Source organism: Clavelina lepadiformis, chromosome 2 (genome assembly GCF_947623445.1).
Source record: "Clavelina lepadiformis chromosome 2, kaClaLepa1.1, whole genome shotgun sequence".
In the NCBI taxonomy this organism is placed as follows: domain Eukaryota; kingdom Metazoa; phylum Chordata; class Ascidiacea; order Aplousobranchia; family Clavelinidae; genus Clavelina; species Clavelina lepadiformis.
In genome coordinates this window covers 4,182,812-4,204,898 of record NC_135241.1, presented here as the reverse complement: position 1 = coordinate 4,204,898, position 22,087 = coordinate 4,182,812, and the positions used below count along the sequence as shown (strand labels likewise).

General features: G+C 35.9%; 3 protein-coding genes across 3 annotated transcripts in view; 1 reads left to right on the top strand and 2 right to left on the bottom strand.

Annotated features, from left to right (window-relative positions):
* Positions 1-6,951, bottom strand: part of LOC143445745 (uncharacterized) — a 69,595-nt gene extending 62,644 nt beyond the window's left edge. Inside the window, exons 1-4 of the mRNA XM_076945047.1 lie at positions 6,945-6,951; positions 3,044-3,177; positions 2,876-2,965; positions 966-1,098 (exon numbers count right to left, since the gene is read on the bottom strand). The gene's annotated coding sequence lies outside the window, so the exon portion shown is untranslated. The remainder of the gene's footprint in view (positions 1-965; positions 1,099-2,875; positions 2,966-3,043; positions 3,178-6,944) is intronic.
* Positions 6,952-8,166: 1,215 nt separating this feature from the next.
* Positions 8,167-10,205, top strand: LOC143447245 (carbohydrate sulfotransferase 1-like). Its single transcript, XM_076947251.1, has 3 exons — positions 8,167-8,725; positions 8,976-9,296; positions 9,519-10,205. Exons 1-3 carry the CDS (start codon positions 8,283-8,285, stop codon positions 9,943-9,945), a joined length of 1,191 nt encoding a protein of 396 aa, XP_076803366.1. The 5' UTR covers positions 8,167-8,282; the 3' UTR covers positions 9,946-10,205.
* A 136-nt stretch (positions 10,206-10,341) lies between these two features.
* On the bottom strand, positions 10,342-15,600 carry LOC143447246 (4-galactosyl-N-acetylglucosaminide 3-alpha-L-fucosyltransferase FUT6-like). Its single transcript, XM_076947252.1, has 4 exons — positions 15,320-15,600; positions 14,828-14,917; positions 14,001-14,117; positions 10,342-11,338 (listed from the first exon to the last, which is right to left on the bottom strand). The coding sequence occupies exons 2-4, from the start codon at positions 14,890-14,892 to the stop codon at positions 10,567-10,569; spliced, it is 954 nt and encodes a 317-aa protein (XP_076803367.1). The 5' UTR covers positions 14,893-14,917; positions 15,320-15,600; the 3' UTR covers positions 10,342-10,566.
* Between the last annotated feature and the right edge of the window lie 6,487 nt (positions 15,601-22,087).

The following is a 22,087-nucleotide window of genomic DNA, read 5'->3' as shown; positions in this document are numbered from 1 at the left end:
TATAGGTATTTTGTATTGTTTAGGGTGACATTCCGCTTTTAAGAAAAAGAGATTTCTTATGATTTGTATTTTGTTAAGCAGCATAAATGGATATATTTTGTTCATTTACCAAGTCTATCTGTAGATCTTTAACTAATCAGCGGGCAATATAGGTGTACACTGAAGTAATCAATTGCTTGATGCTAATTGTTTACAGTACTGTGCTCATGAGTTGCAAGCTCAGATTATGCTTCGTGTTATACGTTTTGGGACCTACCAAAAGCTGTAATTTATTAACTATTGTTGTTGACGAATTTTCTTGCTTTCCATTGGTTTTCCCTGCAGAGACGTAACACTTGTGTAACGACTGATGCTAAAGGTTTAATTGCAAAATTGTTTTTAAGTCGTTATTCTGTTTTTGTGAAGATGAAGAATTAACAGATATTTATTCAGGTGTAGTAGAGCATAATGCGTACAACAACAATTTTGTTTATAACCCTCGAAGAAACGGGCAATTTGAGCGCTGCACTATAGGCCTACTGTATAGCAATATGATTTGATCGGCAGTCAAGGTGGCAGTTATATTTCAGTTATGTTGTTTCAAATAAAAGGCTATCAACTCTATAGACATCTTTACTTACTGATGATTTGAGGAAGTAAACGCGCCTCTGAAAACTTACAGATGAAAAGCCTACGATGTTGCTCCTTAGTTTTAAATCCATTCGAGATTTATTGATATTTTAGTAATTTCAATTCCGAAAGATGGCAATTATACCACAAATGCAGATAAAGGCATGTTAATTGGCTTGCAAATTAAAACAGGTAGTGCCCGTAGTAATAATCACTTCTTGATTTTTGAAAACAAACCTGTCTCTTCCCGCTTTATATTAATAAATTCGATTGAAATAATCTGAGCTGGGGCTTCCCGATTAAATTTGTAGCCACCACAGCAGTTTGTCTGCTTGTAACCTAGGCTTTAGGTCTACCTGTGAATGTCCATTTTATCTGGAAGCCTCTTGCGATTATGCTGAAATCACTGGAAAAAAAGAAATTAACTTGACTTGATGAAGATTCAAAGTCGAGAGGAAGGCGATCTCCACAAAATGGTGCTCCACTGTACTGAAATGAACATAAAACTGTTTATTGTTTTGTACAGTGGGCTTTAGGTTTGTATCGTAATGATTACATTATCAAAAGTCTCAGGTGTTTAGTTAAAACCATCTATATTCAGTCAAAAAAAAACAAACAAAAAAACATAGCTGGAGTTTGTAACTGCTAGCAAAACTCGGACAACTGCAGGCAAACCTACAAAAAACAGAATGGACAGTAAGACAGATTTGGCTCATGCCAAGGTTATCGGCATAACTTCTTACGTTAATGCAAATATACGCTTTGTGTCTTGAATAACGCTAATAGCAGCAACAACTCTTGTATTGCAACGCTGCAAGTTTTGAGCATAAATAAGTTGGACGTATCTTCATATACTAACTTTGTTTTCGTAATTAATTTTGCCAACGACAACAACTAAACATATGTTGAATATCAGAGCCTAAACCTCAGTTTCTTCAGGATCCAAACCTTAAGAAAGATCAAGGTGGCGCTGGATTTCCGGCGTTGCTGACATTGTGGGGAAACACCTTGCTGCTGTGCAGAAGTCCCACCCTACCATAGACTGCTGGTTGCAACTCCGCGCGACACTCCCATGTCGAAGGTCTCGGTCCAGGAAAAGCGTAAAAAGGAAATACTGTACTTTTGCTTTTCTACGAGCGTTTCCACTGAAAGGATGAACCTACTAAACTATTTTATTAAGGTTGGTTTCACCCAGGGAGTTTAGATATCTATGGTTTCAACAAGGAAATGATTGCTTCCTGCTATTAACCCAACCACACTACAAGCAGTTTGTTGAATTATGAAGACATAATAAGTAGGGTCACATTTTCCCATTACTTGAAGTGAAAAGTTGGTCAGCTCAGATCTTTTCTGCTTGCCCAGCTTTTTGCTTATGTTAATTACAGGATAAATTGCATAAATCGAACATTTTCTGACAAGTTAAGATTGGTATTTTTGAGGGCAGAAATGCTTAAAAGTCAGTTCAGTTGTGATTTGAACATAACCCCCTGGTACTAAACGGTTAAAAGTATAACTTGCAATAATAGTGGACGTGTGAATTTTGCACGCGCTACTTCCATGTGAATTAGTACTGTATAATAGAATAATTCAAAACCTTAAGTCAATCGGTAGCCGAGTGGTTCGAGCGCTGACCTCCCAATATATGCGGCTCAGGTTCCGTGTTTGATACCCAGTGGCGCCGTACCGATTTAATGCTCTTGGGTAAGGCCAGGGATGTCCAACCTGCGGCCCGCCTGAGATTTTTGTGCGGCCCGCTAGTCACTTTCAAGCTAGTCATTTTCATCTTTATGTACCCATTTTTATTGAAATTTAATAGGTTCTGCGGCCCATTGAATTATTTCAAGTGACAATGCGGCCCACTATAATAAAAGGTTGGACATCCCTGGGTAAGGCATTAATGACGCTTACTCCTGTTCAGTGGACCTGGTGGACAGTTCTAAATTTGGATAATACTATAAAAAAAAAAAAAAATGAAAATTGCATGATAAGCGGAACTTGAACAAAGGCTAGCTCGATAACCGGTCCTCGAGCGATAAGGAATCATCACCGGGTTAAAGTGCAAAGACTTTCCTAAGTCCGAGGAAAAACATTGTCATACCATATCAAACCAATCTTGATCTTGATGCAAGTAAAGAATGTGAAAGTAAAGAATTTCAGTGCCATAGGCTAAGTTCAATCCTTAAAATGTTTTTTTTATAAGATTTTGTTCACAAACCAACATGATTCAACGCTTTTAATTTGTATTTTTAACAAAGTGAAAACTTACCAGCGTTTCGCCATCATAAATGTCAAGAAAATCGTAAACTCCAAAATCGCAACTTTCCAAAAGAAAATCCAGAATTTGCACTTCAACTAGCTAAACACAATATTTCGAGAAATTAGAGTAATAATAAACCATCTCTTTTTTTAGTTTTGCAACAAGCAGGGTTTTTACTTTGTTCGCAGGTGCTTGAATGAACCATGTACAGTTTAAATTGTTGTCATAATCATCAGGATAATTTGGAGTGGAAATAGTTCCACTCAATCCATTCCCTTCTGTGATGACAACTCCTGTGCTACAAGCATCATCTGAAAGGGAATCAAAGGAAAAAAATCATACAAGAAATGCTGTAAACTAAAACTGACTAAAAACTTTTCAAAAAAAATTCCCATCGACATCAAGTATATGTGGGTTTAGGTCTTTAAGAGTTTGTCAATTTCCTGTCGTCAATTGAGTACCTCCATGTTTATAACCCACAGTCAGTGACAAAAAAGGAACACAAAGCAATTAACTAATATAACATTAAGGAAATGGACTGGTAATACAGTAATTATAAAATTAGTAACTTCATTCTGCCAAAACTTTTCACAAAAGCAGCATACACTGGATAGCATATCGGCAGGCTTTCGGTTTCCAGTTACAGGGCAGCACCATTAGGTGCCATGACTAGTAACCTTACTTAGCCACAAAACATTAGTAGAAACTCTAAAGCTTAATTTTTGTCCAGCGAGAAGCTGAATTTGGTCACATTCTTTTATTTTGATAATTTTCATAATTGTCTTATGTTAAAGTGCAATTGTCATGGAGTGATAACTAAAGTGGTTTTTATGTAGACAATATGTTTTTTTTTTACAAAACTGCCTGTAGACTTATATAATATATATTTATAAACTGATAGAGCTTTTTAAAATAAAATGAGATCTCACCTGAAAACTGTGATTTGCATTGCTGGAAACAGCAGATTATTATCACGATTAAGAACAACAAAGCTCTTCTAGACATAACTAGTTAGCTGTTGTCATATGCCACAGGCTTTATCAAAACGGGGTTAAGTTCTACTTTAGATAAATTTTTAAACCTTTTTAAAAGTATAAGAGGGTTTTTGTTAAATCTTTAAAATAGTTGTTTTTGCATAAATTTTGCACTTTGATGTCGAGGTTGAAAAATTAAGACCCAGGTTTGGATCATGTTGTTGTTCGCCCAGAAACTATTCTATAGCATATTCAAACGTTTTAGGCTAGAAAGTAGTTAAAAATTGGTAAAATTTGAAATTTTTTACAAAATTCTTAGTCTTGACCTCAAGAAGCCAGTATAGACGGTTTTGATCTGGTCTGAACTAATACCCAAAGGCAATGCACCGCAATCTTTTTTTACAAGCGCCACACTGATAGTCTTTTCTTATTTTCGGCTCAACACAGCTAAAGTTATAATTTTTCTTTGGTCATTTGATAAAGTCACAAATAGAGTAACCATAGTGACCGGAGATTAAAGTTTGTATTTCTATTATTAAGTAAAACGTGTATCGTAAATGCACAGCAAGCGGCTTAGAGTACGATTGAGTTACGTAATGGAGTGGCCGTTGTAACACTTGAAATTTTCAAGGGACAAAAATACTGTTAGTAACACATTAGAATGTTTCAATAAAGGAGTCAAACAAAAATTCACCAGTTTCACCGAGAGATACAATTTTTACAAACAAATTTTTCGTGTATAAAACAATCAAAATGACTATCTTGGCATACCTGATGCAAATACTACCTACAATAAGATATTGAAATAGTAAACGTATTTGGTTCATCACATGATCAACGCATTACGTCACTTCTTTTTGCGAACAACTATTGTCATCGACAAAGTGAATGGCATAAAACAACGCGGAAGACGAGCAAACAGCGATTGCAGCCAACAATAACGATGACAATCCAATTCTCACGCGATCACATGGGATATGGATACGAAAGGTCGCAAATTTTCTAGCAACCTACACGAAAGGTCTGCTTATACTGCAATTGTAAGTTCGCACAACACCATCGGATGTTTGTTCGGGAAACTGTAGGCTTCTAATAATCGAATTGCGCCAACTGCCGATGTTATTCGATACAAAGAATGTTCAGTGGACGACAAAATACTGGTAGCTCATAATATTTACCTAAAAAACCCGGGCGTTGCGTAATCACTTGATGTGAGCATAGACTCACATTCATAAGACTCACGTCGTTTCATAAGATTTTTATAACAACGTACTATCACGCACACAACATTATAATTAGAGTGGTACAGTTAACGAAGGCGTGACTATGTATACAGGCCCACAACTACAAGTAATGTTCAGCAGTAATCAAATCAAAAACATTGGCTCTCACTAATTTCCGCCATTGATAAAGTTATCAAAAAGTCTTTTTCTTTGGTAATAACTGGCTAGACAAGAACTTTTTTCGTTAAACGCCAGTAACGCACATCTAAGGCGGCCTGAACGGGGACATCATTCAAAATTCACAAATTTCACCTTTGAATATACATGCTGCTTCTCAAAAAGCCTTGTCGAATTTTGTAATATAGGCATTGCGCTTTATGTTGTCCAGTTTCCGCTGCTATACCTTATTTCCGTTTTGTCTTTGAATCATTCCTATTGTCTTCAATTCGCTATTCTCGCTTTGCAAATGATTGTTGTGAGCCACCTTTAGCAGCCGTTGTATCTACCAGCTGCAGCGGCAAGCAAAGTGAAAAATTGACTAATTATATTAACGATGTTCTTCTATATAGATATTTTGCCACCACAACTATCCAGAAATGAATTGTTGTTGTAAATCGCTACGGTATCAAGGTTGTAACAGTAAGTCATAAATGCAATGTAATCCAAATCACATGATCTCTGAGGTTTGTTATATTCAAATATGAAGAATTCGGAACCTTTTTGCCATAAAGTCAGCGCAACCCGACGCTCAATCTTTGAAAACATTTTTACTGCAAATGTTTTGAGTTGTAACTGTTCTTTTCAATGCAGAGCAGAATAAAAGTGTTTGCATCTACGCTGGCTCTAGTCTTTTTGCTTCGAACTACTGTTTTTTCACATCAATTTTCGTCGACTGTGTTGATTTGTTGGATTTCTGAAGCAACCAACGTTGAAAGATGAAAACAATTAAGAAAGCAGAAATCTACAGATCAAAATGTGTCTGTAACTCAAACTGTAGGCCAGTTCTACTCGGAAAGTTAGGCCTATACCCAGGGTTGCCATCGGTATCAACTCAAAAGTAAGGACGACTAGGAAACGAAAGACGAATACAACCTTAAACAGTGCATAACAAGAGAAAGCAACCATTGTTCCTAAAAAAAAACAAGACACTACCTGCATGTTCTTAATTTTGGTATCTCTTTGGTACAAAATGGTATACTAAAGGTGTCAAAATGCCCAAAATACGAACCTCTGCCCTAAAAATAAGGACGAAAATAAGGATGCAAGTGAAAATAACGACGCAAGTGAAAATAAGAACATTTCTTAAAAAAAAGGATAAACATATTTTCCAAGATACGGACATTTAAAATAAGGACAAATCTTAGAAATAAGGACACTATGGCAACCCTGTCTATACTAGTACTAAAAGTTAATCTAGATACGCATATTTTCAATTACTTCCTAATTGAAACTGCGATAAGGTTGTGCTCAATCGCTTTAACACTGCAACCCCAAACCTAGAAAGCGTTGTGTATAGGCCAACTGCATTCAATTTTATTCAACAAAGTAACCTCAAGGGCAGCACGCGTCTTTTTCTTGCAGTTGCAGATACCTCGCATCGTTTGTGTTTTGCCTTTAACTCTGGGGAGCAAAATTAGGTCTATCAAGCATCGTGCGTTCTCGTGAACGGAATAAGAAAGTGCCAAAAGTTAAAGTTGTGTTTGATAAAAGACGTAATGAGTCAGTAAGTAGCCTTGACCACATTTATGCAGCTAGCAATTATTTGAGTTTAAAACACAATAAAGATCTTAAAATTTTGACGAATGAAATGAAAAGAATTAGTGTTGCCTGAAAAATTGTTCATGTTGAATAGCCATGAAAGTTAATTTGATTTTAACTTACCGTCAAATTTTCCTGTTGGTTACACTAGATATTAAACGTGCCTGCCCTGATGAATTATTTCACAAATGTATCGCCATGTGTATTGTGTAGTGTGTTCCTTGTTTAACCTCTGACTAAATAAAACAATTGGAAATGTTCAAACAAACTAGCATATAGCCTACACTCTTCTGAATGCATTATTATGTTGCGATAAGGTCCAATGTTAATGATGAGGTCGTATAAAGAGTAAATGTCAGCATGAAACCTGCAAAAGAAGATGTTATGATTGTTATTCACGCTACGCAGGCTGTTAGTTAAATCCTTTTTGGAAAGTGTGCACTTAACTTTTATAAAACTTCAGACCCTCATCCTTTTTATTTCCTGTAATTGTTTGCTTGACAGAACTTCTCCTGTGATAACGTACAGCTTGGTTTCTATGTTTTTTCTGGTTTGGGTTTGACTTTATACGTGTTACACCTATAGATATCTTATATATTGTATATTGTTATATATATAAGATAACTATGGTTACACCTTTTCCATGTTCATGAAGTAAGAGTTGACAAATATTGGAACTTATCCTTTAGTATAACGCTCCAGCGGCCCCACGACTACCGACAAAACTATCGCACGCTCATGCATACATTGTGTTAATTTGGTCAAGCAGCACCTTGGTCAATTTACTGGCCCCATTTAAGGATTGTGGCGTTAACACGGTTACGTTTAGCCCTTACTGGTGCCAGCCCTGCAACCGCGTTAACACCAAGTCGTCTGGTGCTACACTAGAACCAAAGCCATACCTTTCAAGTAGAACAGACTGTCTTAGTATTGATTGTACCATCGCATTGCACATTTAATGTGAATGATGTGAAAATGTGTGTGAATTGGGCAAGAAATGCTGGAACAATAATCCATAAACAATATGCTGAAAAATAATTTTATTACCTTGCTTTAGCAGGGGAAGGTGATATAAGATTTTTCCCTGCGGCTCAAAGTATGTAAACAAAGGTACGCTTGTTAGTACGGACATGTATAGGCAACTATGTTGACGCATTCGTCTGCTGTTGAACCGGTTAATATTTAATGGAGAACTGTTCATGTTATGTTCGTTTCAACACTGTTTCCAGTTACTGCAGTGAAAGCGTTGGGACGACTATGAACTGCGCTTGCAAAGTTTCTAGGATAGTTGAGATTATTTCATCGTAGTCACCATTTCATTTACAATTCTGTTAGAGGATGTACAATTTGGTAACTTGTTTACAGCTTACGTAGGCCAGAAGTAGATCAATGAATTATTAATAGGTTATATTCCAAGCTTATGTTTATTTACATTTTTTGGCGTTGCTCTTGGAACAAAAAATGAAGTGTAAAAATCTTTCTGTTGTTTTCCTCCTTGCCTGTGTGTTAGGAACTTGCTACGTCGCTATCAATTGGAACCAGCTCATAACACAGCGTTCTTACACTACGCAAAGGCATATGATAGAAGGTAATGAAGTAATCAGCAAGCATTCATGGCAGAGGCTAACTACCAAGAAAACGCCCAATCCAAGACGAACTGATGCTGTGATACTGCTGACCCAGAGAAGATCAGGATCTAGCGTTCTGGGAGAACTATTCAATCAAAGAAGTGACGTGACTTATCTCTACGAACCGCTCTTTCCTTTTGTTGAAAGGCCTTGTGACGTACAGCACAAAGAGAGGGTTGAAGTGCTACGCCATATTACAAAATGTGAGCTAGAACAGTTACCCACCTTATACGATAAAGGTTTTAACGTTTCAAATAAAAATGACATATGGTCAAGGTAAGTACTAACGAATAACGTGGTGGTTTGATACTGTATTTAAAATTAAGTTAAGAAAAGGTTTCGGCAAGGTTGTAGGCCCAACTCTAATCTTTCTCGTAGGCTAGTTGTTTGTGGTTTTCATACTAATTGATTTTTGTTTCTTGGAATTTATTTCGGTAACTAGAATAAAGTTGTGTGTAGTTTCTTGGATATTTTCTAAGAATCTACAAGACAGCGGAGGCGTCATTAAATTGAATTTTTCCAACAGGTGCAAGATCTACAATATTTGCTTCCCCAGCAATCAAGGAAAGGCGGGAATATTCTTAGCACGTGATGCGGGCATCTGTAAACTGCGCGGTAAAGGAGAAGTCGTTTGTCCCAAACCAATCGACCACAAAGATTTGGAAAAGCACTGCCGGCAAAGTTTGCTCGTAGCCATGAAAGTGATCTACCTATGCAAGTTGGAGTGGTTAACTCCGCTCCTCCGTGATGAGGAGTTCAATATGAAGATAATTCATCTTGTTCGCGATCCACGAGCGACAGTAAATTCCAGAACGTCAACAACAAAGCGAAACATAAATTACGTACGGTAGGTTCCGAGGTAGAAAGTTTAAAATTTTTCATTGTAGACAGTCAATTAGAAAAACGTCTTTACGATAAGCTGAACTTATCGTGATCAATCCACATATGCTGATATACTGTAGGCTGCTATAAAAAACACATATGTTACACTTACTTTAACTGTCGCGATTTGTTTTTCGTTTAACTGTAAATTTATAGAGTCCGGCTTTTAGTGTTTTTGACATTGCAGAAGTACGGCTGCCTCCATTTGTGAGCAACTATCTGCGAATTTGAAATTTGTGGACCAATCGATGCATGACGATTCATGGACACGTGACAGATATATGCGCATATCGCATGAAGAGTTTTCTATGGATCCGATTAGGACGGCACAAAAAATTTACGATTTTGTCGAAATAAACATGACGCCATACATCAAATCCTGGATATCAGAGGCGACTTCAACGAAGAACGATAGCAATCTATCACAAAAAGAGTCTCAAAAGACAGCAAGAAACTCCACGCTTGTACTTTCAGCATGGCGAAAATCCCTTAACTTTGATGAAGTATTAGCGATACAAGACGCGTGTCCGTATGTTTTATCAAGGTTGGGTTATCGGAAGTATAACAATTTATCTGAGCTACGCGATTTATCAAAACTACATTTTGGTTTATAGAATTTGTAATGGTTTTCCATGAGCACGTTCAAAGTTTTTCAAGCCATACCGCTTTTGGTTGGTATTGTATTTGTTGTGGTAGCTCTTATTCCGTATTTCATTAAAACGTTTACCATCATGTACAAACAACAAGGAAAAGATTCGAGATTTCACTGTATATCTTCTTATCACTGTTCTTTCGTCGTTGCAAGTAGATTGTCCTGCAAGAGCGAGAGTTATTTCACCGAAAGCCATGGAGTTTGCTTTGTTTATGGATTTTGTTCAAAACCTATATTTTTTTATAATTAAGTTATCTTTGATGTTGAAACAAAAAGACGACAAATTAAGTCCATTTTAGTCCATTTCACTGAATTTCAGTAACTTTCATGAAATATAAAAAGTTAAAAGTCTTTTGAGAAGAGGAAACTCTGTGTAACAAATTTTATAGAAGTTATTCTTGCAAAAGCTGAGAAATATAAGATGATTTACAGTCAATTTCATTTGAAATTCCGTATTCTTGTAACTTAACAATCGATATAATATAATCCAGGAAAAAGTACGCATCACAAAATAAGTTAGAGTTTTTCTATGGTCAGAACGATTAAATTTTGATAGATTAATTCCACAAACGAAGTTTATATATCAATAATCCTCCAAACATGCCCGATATTCCGTACCGTAATACCACTCTCTTATCGATTTCACAATTCGTTGCTTCTTAGAATATCCAAATAATGGAATATGGGTGTATAATTGCTCGTATTGGGTGTTATAAACATTATCAATGTTAATACCATGCAAAATGCGGCACAATTGACAAAGTGCGTATTTTCGGGAAGATTGTGGTAAATTTTTCATCTTACTTTTACGCCACCATAAGTATTCCGTGTAGGCGGTAATGTTTTTATCGAGATACTGCAAATAGCTTGCCAATTTTGCAGGAGATTCGAAATCGTCAACATGGATGAAGGAATGAGTTGGCAAAATTGCTTCGTAGTCGGTTTTGTTCGGCCCCATCACAACTGGAACTGTTCCAGCTCTCAAACTTCGGAACAGCTTTTCCGTGATATAATCCTTGCAGTATAAGTTGTTTTCAAACGCGATGTAAAACTTGTATCTTTTAATAAAGTTTTCAGTGTTTTTGTTATCGCCGTGAGGAATGGGATCGCTTTCGGGAAAACACCCACCCCTTCCATCGACATCCAAGCCAGCCTTTCTAAGCTCAAGAACATATTGCCATCTTGTTATAGCGCCCTTTTTCCCTTTGCAATTGGATACAATCCAGACAGAAATGTTAGTCTTCATCATGATTAGTTCATCTAAATCTTTGGTGGCGTTTCCCGTTCCATCTTTTTGAACGAACCAAAGAATGTTACTGATGTGGTCGTAGGGAGAGTAAATATCAGCATCACGTCTGAAAATACGCAATACTATTAATTTCTACTGTCCACCGACTATTGATAGCTTCGAATCCTATAGTTGTTTATAGCAGAGGCTTTTAACCAGTAAACGACATAGCATATTATCGTGTTCACTGACTTAGCCATTTCGTTTGCCGACATACACCATTTAATAGCAATAAGCAGTCGAGCAGATGACACTTTCCAGCATTTAAGATTGACGTGTCAAATAAAATTTGTAGTTTATGGAATCGTAGCCTATACCAATTTCGATAAAGGTCGAACAAGTCCCGACTACTGAGTGGTATACCACTCATAAGTCAGGCTGTACTGAAAGAGGATAGGCATATTTCTACAACAAAGAAAGAATCATGTGAATATTTTGCCACATTATTGAGCATAGCAAGAGGTTAAAGGTTGCAGAAAGAAGATATCCTTTATAGATAAAAGATGGTTAAACCCAGATATTTTTGGCCTGAAATTAACCTGAAAAGGTACAGCAGATACTCAAACACCAGTATGCTGAGATATAGATTAGCGCCCGATTGAAAAGTATGCGACAGTTATAGCGTTTGCTTCTTGAAGTTAGAATCTTTGTGTAGAAACTATGTAGGCCTATGGTTTAGCTAATCAAAATATAAACAAACTTCCAAAAATTTACTATTTTTCAAACTTGAAAGAGCTAAAAAAAAGTTTGTATTGTACAAAATAGACAAATTTGCCAAGTGTCATCAAATTGTATCACATGACTTAATTCAATTAATTAATTAATTCGAGCGTTTTTAGTGTTCAAAAGATTGAAAATTTTATTGATTTCATAGTACACCTATAAATGGAGCTAGCTAATGCTTGCCGGCTTGTGAAAGCTTGTGTTGAGTAAATAAAAATTAACCCTAGAGTGTTATCATATAGTATGCTTTTATTTTATCATATAGTAGGTTTACACGGAGCCACCATGCACTTTGATTTAGGTATAGTAAACGTTGGACAACAAACTATACCACAGTGTGAAAATAGAATCTTAACCTTGCGGAGAATGTTTTAACCGTCACAATTGACCAAACTTATCTTGATTAGTCGTTAAACTTTTTCCAACATTCGGGCCACTTTAGTGCAACAATCCAGCGTAATGATAATAGTCGTTTAGCACGAACGAAATATTTTCGGAAATTTGCATCGAAATCTGGCAAAACCGTTTTAAAAAAGAGATAGCTTTGGAAAATTTAATAGGAACGACACCATTTCAAGAAACGGGAGTGTTAGCACATAGCTAACATATAACAGAATGTTTTTTTTTTTCAACGAAGACAACACAATGTCGTCGCATGACAAAGTAAGGATAATATTTTTACGTAACCGGACGGGATGTAATGGACAGGCTTTGCCGCCGAGGGCATGGTGTTACAGCAGCTGTTCCCAACTGGGGGTACGAGCTTGAACATCATGGGGTACGAAGATCCTTGGGCCACAGAGCAATATATATATGAAAATGATGGAATTTTTCAATATAACTTATATATGAAAAATTCCATCAGAATTTTTTTGGGGGTACGAAGAATGCTTTGACCTGACAAAGGGGTACGAGCAGCAAAAAAGGTTGGGAACCACTGTGTTACAGTTTAGGTGGCGGTGTTGTAAATGAACAACTGTTACAACATGTTGTAACTTAATAGAATCACCTGACCCAAATAAAATTATATACAATGAACGAATAACGTGCGGCAAGAACACAAAAATTAGCCACAAATTTATTCAACTTTTTACGATCACCCCAGATAGGTTTGATCACTATCGACAACTGAACCATTTCTAACACGGCAACTATGTGTAATCGATATAGATTTTTGACTGCACTGACAAGTGAAGAAATTTTAGTACAGCGCAATAGCAATGTACTACTTTATAGTAAATGGAACGTTACAAGGATGCTTTGAAGCCCAATGTATAGTAATTGTAAACGCCGGACCAATGAAAGTAAATAACATTATACGAATCTAATAATGCAGCTGAAGAGGTTTAGACAAGAATTTTTTTAATAATGAAAATTCGCCTTCTAGAAAATATATGCAATGATCAAAATTAATGTAACGTATCTTGAAAAACAGACTCAAAGTTTTTGTTGCATGTCTATTTAATGTTACAAAATCTGTTATCGTCATAGTCATAGCGGAGCACAATTTTTCTTACAAAAGTGTGTAGGTGGATCACATGCTTTCTTTATTTAGCTATCAGACAACCGGCAAAGATTGCGAACTTCGGCTTATACTGAAAGTTGTTTGTTCTGGAAAGGTAGGCTAGGTTATCTGCGGTAGCTGCTTGATGTTACTGATTCTGTTATAGATTACGAGTGCAAATTATGTTGACTGATTCGATCTCTTTGCGGTGAACCTTCGACTCGTTTCCTTTTGTTTGCACTCACAATCGGCAGCTTGAAATTAGCTTGGTAACATGTACTAATAACGCTTCGCAGCCAAGTAACGATAAGCTGTTTGTTCACACACAGAATACTACGTTAGAATGGTGTCGAGTCAAACACAATTTCATAACGACTTATTTGAACAGATAAAAAACAGAAACAAACTAGCTTTAGCTTTCGCTAAAGATGAAAAGAGACATTTATACTAAATCACGCAGTCGGTGGTAATATAGCTTTGAGTATTTTCCATTCTACTATACCTGTAGGTCATAGTCAAGTTGAACAAACCGTCATATTCCTTTAGAGTCATGTTTTTTCCGAAACGTAGATGTCTGGGTCCTTCCATTGTCCACCAAACATAGTATTGGTCGCTTCGTCTAAAAAATATGACTATAAACTTTGAACAAGGTACTTTTTCAACATAAAGTAGTGTAGAACTATGTATAAAATCTCTTTTATACAATCAAGAAATTATATTTATAAAAGTTGCATTACAGTGATTGTAATTTGTGAAAGTTTGTTCGTTTAACATTTGAAAATTATGGTCATCTTACTTACTGGTCAAGTATATTATATCGGTTTGATCAAATATCATAATGTCATCGTGGTCAAAATGTCATCAAACACAATAAATTTGTTTGTGAAAGTGGTATGAATTCCAAACGCCAGGTATACTCAGTTTGCATGTCAATGAACATGTACGTCTATTCTCACATGCAAAATTATCGACACAAGTTGCTTGCATGATGGTGCTTGATGTATTACCTGTTTTTGAGAAGTTGTCCAATGTTTATTACATTCCAAGAAAGTACAACTGCTTTCGTATTTGCATGTTCAATCCAAAAAAAAACATTTGGTACAAAAGTTACCAATTTTTGTAACTCAAGAACAAAGATAGATGAATAGCTCGAAATAAAATTCAGATCAATACTTAAAATTAAAAAAAAAAACAATCGAAAGTTAAAAGATCTTTGTTTTATTATTTTTAGACTGAGTGCAAAAGTTTTCCAACAATTGCGTTAAAACTGGAATTGTAGCGAAGGAATTAAACTGCCAAAAGTATAACAGAAAACTAAATTTACCTCACCTCGGATACGTTTCGAGAAATCTCGCAACCTCCACAGTCACCCTTCGCCCTCCATCCGAAATCATACTTGCTCAAAATCACGATTTTATACTGGAAACAAAATACAGCTTGACGTCAAACGACAACTACAGGCATTTACTAATAACTCGTCGTTGATTTCATGAATTTATGTTGATTGTTGTACAACACGTCACAGGTATCTAGTCACTCTTTAAAACCTATTTTTCTTTCACATTTAGGCCACACAGGTAAGTACAAAACCGTTTTACTTTTGAAATGGCATATACTGCAAAGTAACAAGAGTAACAGTAAAGTAACAATTTGCAACTAAAAGCAAATTTGTGTTGCTGGATACGTTTTCCAGCGTAGTAGGCCTAATTTAATTTTGGTAACAATTTAACTGTTACAAAGTCTATATAAAGACATATACTATATAAATAATGTTTTCAAATCTTCCGTACTATAACAGCAACAACATCTACCTATTGGTACCTGCTGTTCAGCAGCCTTGGCTAAGTGACTGTCTAAAAGATGCTGAGAATCAACACTATTATCCACTTGCGCTGATATCCCGACCTTATCCGAAACAACTTCGCCTGTAATCTTTGAGGAAGTGTGCTTTTCTTGTCTAATATTTTGCATGTGCAGTATTTGTGAATTCAAATTTCCAAAATGTTGAAAGATGATCACATAAACGCTACACATTAAAAACACAAACAGAGTTCCCGCAGCAAAAATAGCTCCACGCCTTGACGAAATCATATCGCAAAATTAATTTAACTTGTTTTGTTTGGTGTATTGTAATTTGTGACGTATCGTTTTGTCTCTATTTCATTTCGCCATTTTGTAATGTGTCATTATATCCATTCAATTGAAAAGAAGACTATAGAAAGTAGATCAAGCGTATTCGTGTCGCTTTAAAAAAATGACTGAGGTAATTCTCGCTCATATAGCAGGCTATATAGTAGAGCTGCTGGCCAGTATAATATTCGCTAACTGAAGGTGCAACAACTGCTAATGGCCCAAATCATCCGCTTGTGTTGGTATCTTGATCTTTTCCGGTACAACTGTGCCTATTATATTTCCGAGAAGGCATATTTTCTCTCATCCTAAACTTTTGCACAGTCGTCTGAGCATTTGTGACTTTATCAATATTCGAGCATGTTTAAAGCAATATCAAAAAACTGTAATCTTTTTGTTTCCGTATTACAGGAAAGCTCTGAAATAACACCGATACGTCGGTGCAAAACGTTTGTAGCCTCTAATAAGTTGAAGCTCAGGTTACCTGTAAAAATCATCGGACCTGTATGTTGGAATAGCCACAGATCTATACCGTTTTACCCTTTTCCAAAAAAAAAAAGCGTAGACTTACGTTATCTAGTGCCCGTACGAAATGTATCAATGCTATACTCCATTGAGATTAAAATTGACTTTTGAACTGAAAATGAGATTTTATAGCCCGCACAGTAAAGAGAAAACTTCAACTTTGATCGTGATTTCTATCATTAAGCAAAGAAGCAGTAAATGCTCATTTACGAGACATCCAGCGTGGATAGATTTTTTAATTTTTTCTCTTTGCCCTGAAACTTCTAATATTTCTAGTATACTTCTAGTTTTCGAAATATGGCTATTTTCCTTATTTCAGTATTTTTCACTATTTCTGGCATCAGTGACAGGGTTGTAGCTATCTATCACGTTAACGTTTGTGTTTAGGTTGAAACGAATAGACTCAATTGTGATTCTCATTAAATAAACCTGCCTTATTTGTTGTTGTTGTACTGACAAAACTGCGCTAATTTCTCCTGATTTATTGAAATATTTAATGCACTGAAGACAAGAATCGCTGACCTTGCTATCATCAAGTTTGCTTCTTTCGAGTTGTAGGTTTATAAAGCGTTACTCGTCTTGTTGGTTTCAAGAAGAAACGTAAAGAACAAACAAAATGGTGGTGGCTACATCTCGAGGTGTTACGAGCTAATAGCACGAAAATTAGACGCGTCACTCCGCACACAGAGTTATCTTTTAAACTGAATCTACGGCCTATTGCTGTGGTGACAATCGCCGAGTCCATCTATGTCATGCGTTTGTGCTATAAAGACATCAGACTTAACAGGATGTTAAAGCAACTTCAGCTAAACCCATCAGGGTTTTATTTTGGAGCAACGACCCTGGTTTTAAGAAAAGTTTTGAATTAGGGGAACTGAGAGAAAGATATTAAGATGTCAACGCAGCATCAAATGTGATACGTTTTAGAAATGACTTTTACTTTTTGCTTCAAAAATTTCTCGACCAAATTAATTCTGCGATCCCAACTTGTTGTTGCTGTGGTGTCCACTGGGAACTTGGTCATATACATTCTTCTTGGCCCATCACCTTATAGAACGAGCACAAACGTTTATTATAGGGATAAAATATCTTGATATCGTGTTTCACTTGTTTTATTGTGATATATAGCGGAGCACATCGAGATAACCAACCTTGCTTTTATTTCGCTTTTGTTCGACTCATTTGATTTGCTCAAACTGGAGCTGAAGATAGATTTAGTTTACCATCAAGAACATAATTATGGAGCTGCTCATGTCAATTCAACTTACATTTAAATCTTTGACAGTCCTGTTTATCCAGGACCAGACACGAGAGACTTCCGCCACCACAACTCCTTCGCTTCCGTGTTCAGCATAAACTTGATTCCTCTCGTCTTCTCTGAACCACAAATTTTCAATTTGAGCTTCGTCGGCATCGTGAATATTAGATTTTTGTGTCTTTAAATCTATGGTCATTATATGGTACTTGCAGCAAATAGGGCTCAGAAGGTAATAAGGCCCGCCCCTCTACTGTTTAATGATTGTTTCTTTAATGGTTTGAGAATTTTGATACTGCTTTAGGGTTTTCAAGTGTTTTGTCACGACTTTAGTCTTTTCAGAATGGGATGCAAATGAAAATTTTCGAAAAACATTTTCTTATAATTTTCTTACCCTTGTTTACGTATAGATATAACCAGTGTTGCTAAAAAGGCTCACTAAAAAAAAGAATTTTAAATCTCAAAAAATTGCTTAATAAAATTTTTTGAAATCTTAAATGCTACAAAAATTTCAAGAATTAATTTAAATTTAAAGTTTTTAACTTAAGATCTTATATAACACTTTATCTAATACGGTGATTTTCAATGGTGGGTGCATTTACCTCCCGGAGGTGTAAGACCGGGTTTGTGGGAAAGCAAACGTTGTTTCTCAAATTATATACAATTTTTGCTATATTTTTAATCATATCGCTTGTATTTGGTACGAATTCGACAAACTATTGTCGCTTTTTTGTTTTAATTGGAGTATATCTTGCAAACTTATGACACTTTTTGCGAAACATTTTTTTGTCGTTTCTAGAATTTTGTACCAACGTTTATTTAGCTGTGTAAAAAAGAAACTATACCACTTAATTGCGACCGATTATGCAAACATGATTTTACTTGATGTGAAAGTCATGCAAGAAGTGAGACGAATTGAGGACCTTTGATTTAAAAATGAAGTTAAACACTAAACCGTTTTTGAATGCTTAAAAGTATACACGATTGCATGTGTTCTCGTGCAATTCTATGATGGGCGAGCTATAGCCGAAAGAAACTTCATTGTCATGTTCATCTTGACCGCTTATGATTGCTGGTTGCCTAATTTTGAAATATCTTGCGTACGTTTTGACAATAAAAATATTTGCATGCATTTACCATGCAATTGTACGTTGGGCCTTATTACCTTCGTATGCTGATAATAAGGTCGAAAACAAACGTTTTTCCTCAAACTATTTAAAAATTATTTTACTGATACACTTGAAAATAGGACAACTTGTAACAATGAACCCATCCTATCAAACGGCCATATTTAGGTCAAATGCACTCAGCGAATATGGATTTAAGAAGGTTTAAAAATCAAGCAGGCCTTAGTTGCTGGAGCTACCTTATTTCGTTAAAACTCGAAATTTTGGATAACTGGATGTTTAGCAATCTTGTCTAAAACTTGCTTATCATATTTTAGATAAATGCCAAGTTCCCATCTTTACAACACCTTGGTTCACTTTACCCGGACTTAGGTTTATGAAGGTGCAAGCCAGACGGCGCAGCCACATGTTCCTGATGTGTTGAGGCTTGTACTCACAGATCCACAGATTCCTTCCATGGACTTGGCAGAACAGCAGGAGTGGAATCATCAATAAACTCTTCATCATTTTCTTCAAGATGAATCGGACACTTTCCAAGATGTTGTTTATGTTTGTGATGAAACCTGTATTCTCCAAACGCTTTATATAACCCAAACCTGTCGTCATAACTCTTTTGTTTATTCGTCGTGTTACCAAGCATAACTTATTTTTTTCGATGAAAAGTATCTTCGGTTTCGTCGTAATCAGAATTTGACCGACAAAATAACGAAACAAAAACTAAAAACTTTCAATTTTACGATCTCGGAATGTTCTTGAAGGAGAATGTTTAAGAAGTAAAATTTGAACCCAGGCTTTCTCTTAAATGGTCCACGGAAGTGAAAATGTTAACAAAAAGAAGAAAGTGAAAAGATTTTTATCAAAGTTTTGTTAAACCCGATTACAATCGGATGTTGGATTAAACCCTAAAACTTATAGTTAGCATAAGAAACGTCAAAATATAATTGACTATTGGTTAAATATTAACTGACTTCGGTAGCCGCTATCTCTTATCAAATTTGTTGAATAAGAATTTGATTTAAAAAATCTACAATATTTGTTGTTCTTTAATCTATCGCGATTCTAAGCGACGAAAATTTCCCTTTTCCTCTATTCGAATTTCTTATCTTCGGTTCCCACTGAAATCGAAACCGAAGTCTTTTGCGCTGTCAAATAATTGGAAATTTCCAATTACAATACCTTATGTTGTAGATACGATGATAATTTTCATCTCAAATTGCCGCATATCAAAACCGGAAAATGAGAAGAAAATAAATTATAACATCATATCCTGCTTCACGCTTTTACTTTTTTTCGTCACAATCTCATATTAGGAGATAAACAGTTGCTTTTTCCAAGGGTTTCGACTGATATAATCTGTGAGTTGATAGTTACAGGCTATCAATTTCGTCAAAAATATAATAACTAATAAGATCTAGATCAGGGATGTCCAACCTTTTATTATAGTGGGCCGTATTGTCACTTGAAATAATTGAATGGGCCGCAAAACCTATCAAATTTTAAGAAAAATCGGTACATGAAGTACATACGTTTGTAGTGAAAATGACTAGCGGGCCGCAGGTTGGACATCCCTGATCTAGATCATGCAATTATAGGTACACCAAGAGGTTAATAACAATAATAATAATGTTTAATATTAATACTTGTTATGTTAATAATATATTATTAATATTTGTTAGGTTAATAATGGTTAACAATGCTATGGGTGTTTATGGTTTGGTAAGAATTATTCAACCTTTTTAACTTACATAACTTATTTGTTCTTAGTAGGATAACATTAATCTTTTTAATGGTAGGGATAAAAAAGAACGGGTTAGTATAAATGGTCCAATATGCCCAAGCCTCTCACACCAAATAAGCCAGTGCTTGCACAAGCTTACGAGCGGTGAACTACTTACTCAACATGACTGGGTCTATAAGCCAATATTGCTGTGTAATCAAATGATTAAAAACAAAATGCTTACAAACAAAAGTAATGAGTTATAGGCTACAAATTGAATGCTGAGGCAGTAGGGTAACTAGGCTACAAATAAAAATGACTTGTAGAGATATGCTTGGTAACATCTAAGAAAAAAAACGGCAACCCTACAAAAAACTTTAAGATTACGGTAGTCACTTTACAAGTTTACATCATAATGCCCGGAACAAATTTGGCACTATACCATCTGTCACAGATATTGACTTTAGTGTTAATAGTGTATGACATCAGCATCAGCTGTAAAACCGGTGTCAACTCGTCCAAGCGATACAGGTCCAAGTGGTGCAAGCGATCCAAGCGATCGAAGCGATCCTAGCGAACCAATATATTTTTGTGGCACCTTTTATTATACAGTGTACATCTAAAATGAAAAAGAAATTGTAAATTGTAGCTTGTTTGTGACATGGCATGTGTTACGACTTGGACTTGATAAAGGTTACTGACTCGACTTAACTTGGCAATGTAGTTAAATGACTCGACTTGCGCTGTTAGTGACTTGACTTGTGTCCCGACCATTAAGACTTGTTTCCACCACTGTAACAGGTAGAGGTTCCTCTTCACTTAAATAAGAATAAATTGCGTATCCTAGCCTAGTATAGGTTGAAATGCATTTACTCACAAATGGCGTAGTTGGTCAGTCATTGAAACACACAAACCAAGCGAACCTGTATATTTTGGAGGCATATTCGCTCTACTATACAGGTACACAACCACAGGATGCCTTTGTATATGATAGACCCTAGCTGATGAAATTGTGACGTCACCTGGTTGTGCACTTGTATACCAGACCCCATAAACATTGTCTTTATATTTTTCATATCCCTTTGTAGTCCATATGTAAGTATAGAAACAGCTACAGAGCAGAGTCAGAACCCAGATTCAAAAGTTTGCTGTATTTAACTGAGAAATCACCTGCGCAATGAAGATGAAACAATAGGCATTATGTGCACTGTTAATTTTTATCCCCCACGCACTTAGCAAACTTTGCAGTCTGGAACAAAACAATCTTCACAAATGGATACAGACTGGCAGTCCAGCTGGTTGTACTTAGTTACCAGACTGTAAAGTATGGCATTTTTTGAGAAAAAAAGGCATGTGCGTCTTAGTGGGGATGTTAGAGCCTACTATACTGTTGCAATCCCATAACAGGATAGAGCATTGTGGAATTATTATGTTATACAGTACTTCCTCGATTATCCGGTCAAGTTGGGTCAATGTTTTCAAAAATCTGACCGGATAAGCAAAAAAAACGGATAATTGAATTTGTATTTTTACATCATAGAAATAGAAACAGAGAGAACTAATGCAGTAATGTACAGAAAAATGTCATAACTCAGCACTTTTATGGTAAAAAACTGATCGAAATGTAGCAGTTTACAAAAAAATTACGCTTAAAATCTACTAAAAAATGAATCAATCTTGGATTGTTTGCGGGAAGATTGACGTTTTTCGGCAGCTAACTCACGAAGTTGTACTAACGTGGAAGTGTTTGAAACCGTTGCTTCTGGCTGAAAACGTAGCCACGTCAGACACTGATCAAACATTCGCATTGCTTCTGCATGAGAAACAGGGCATTG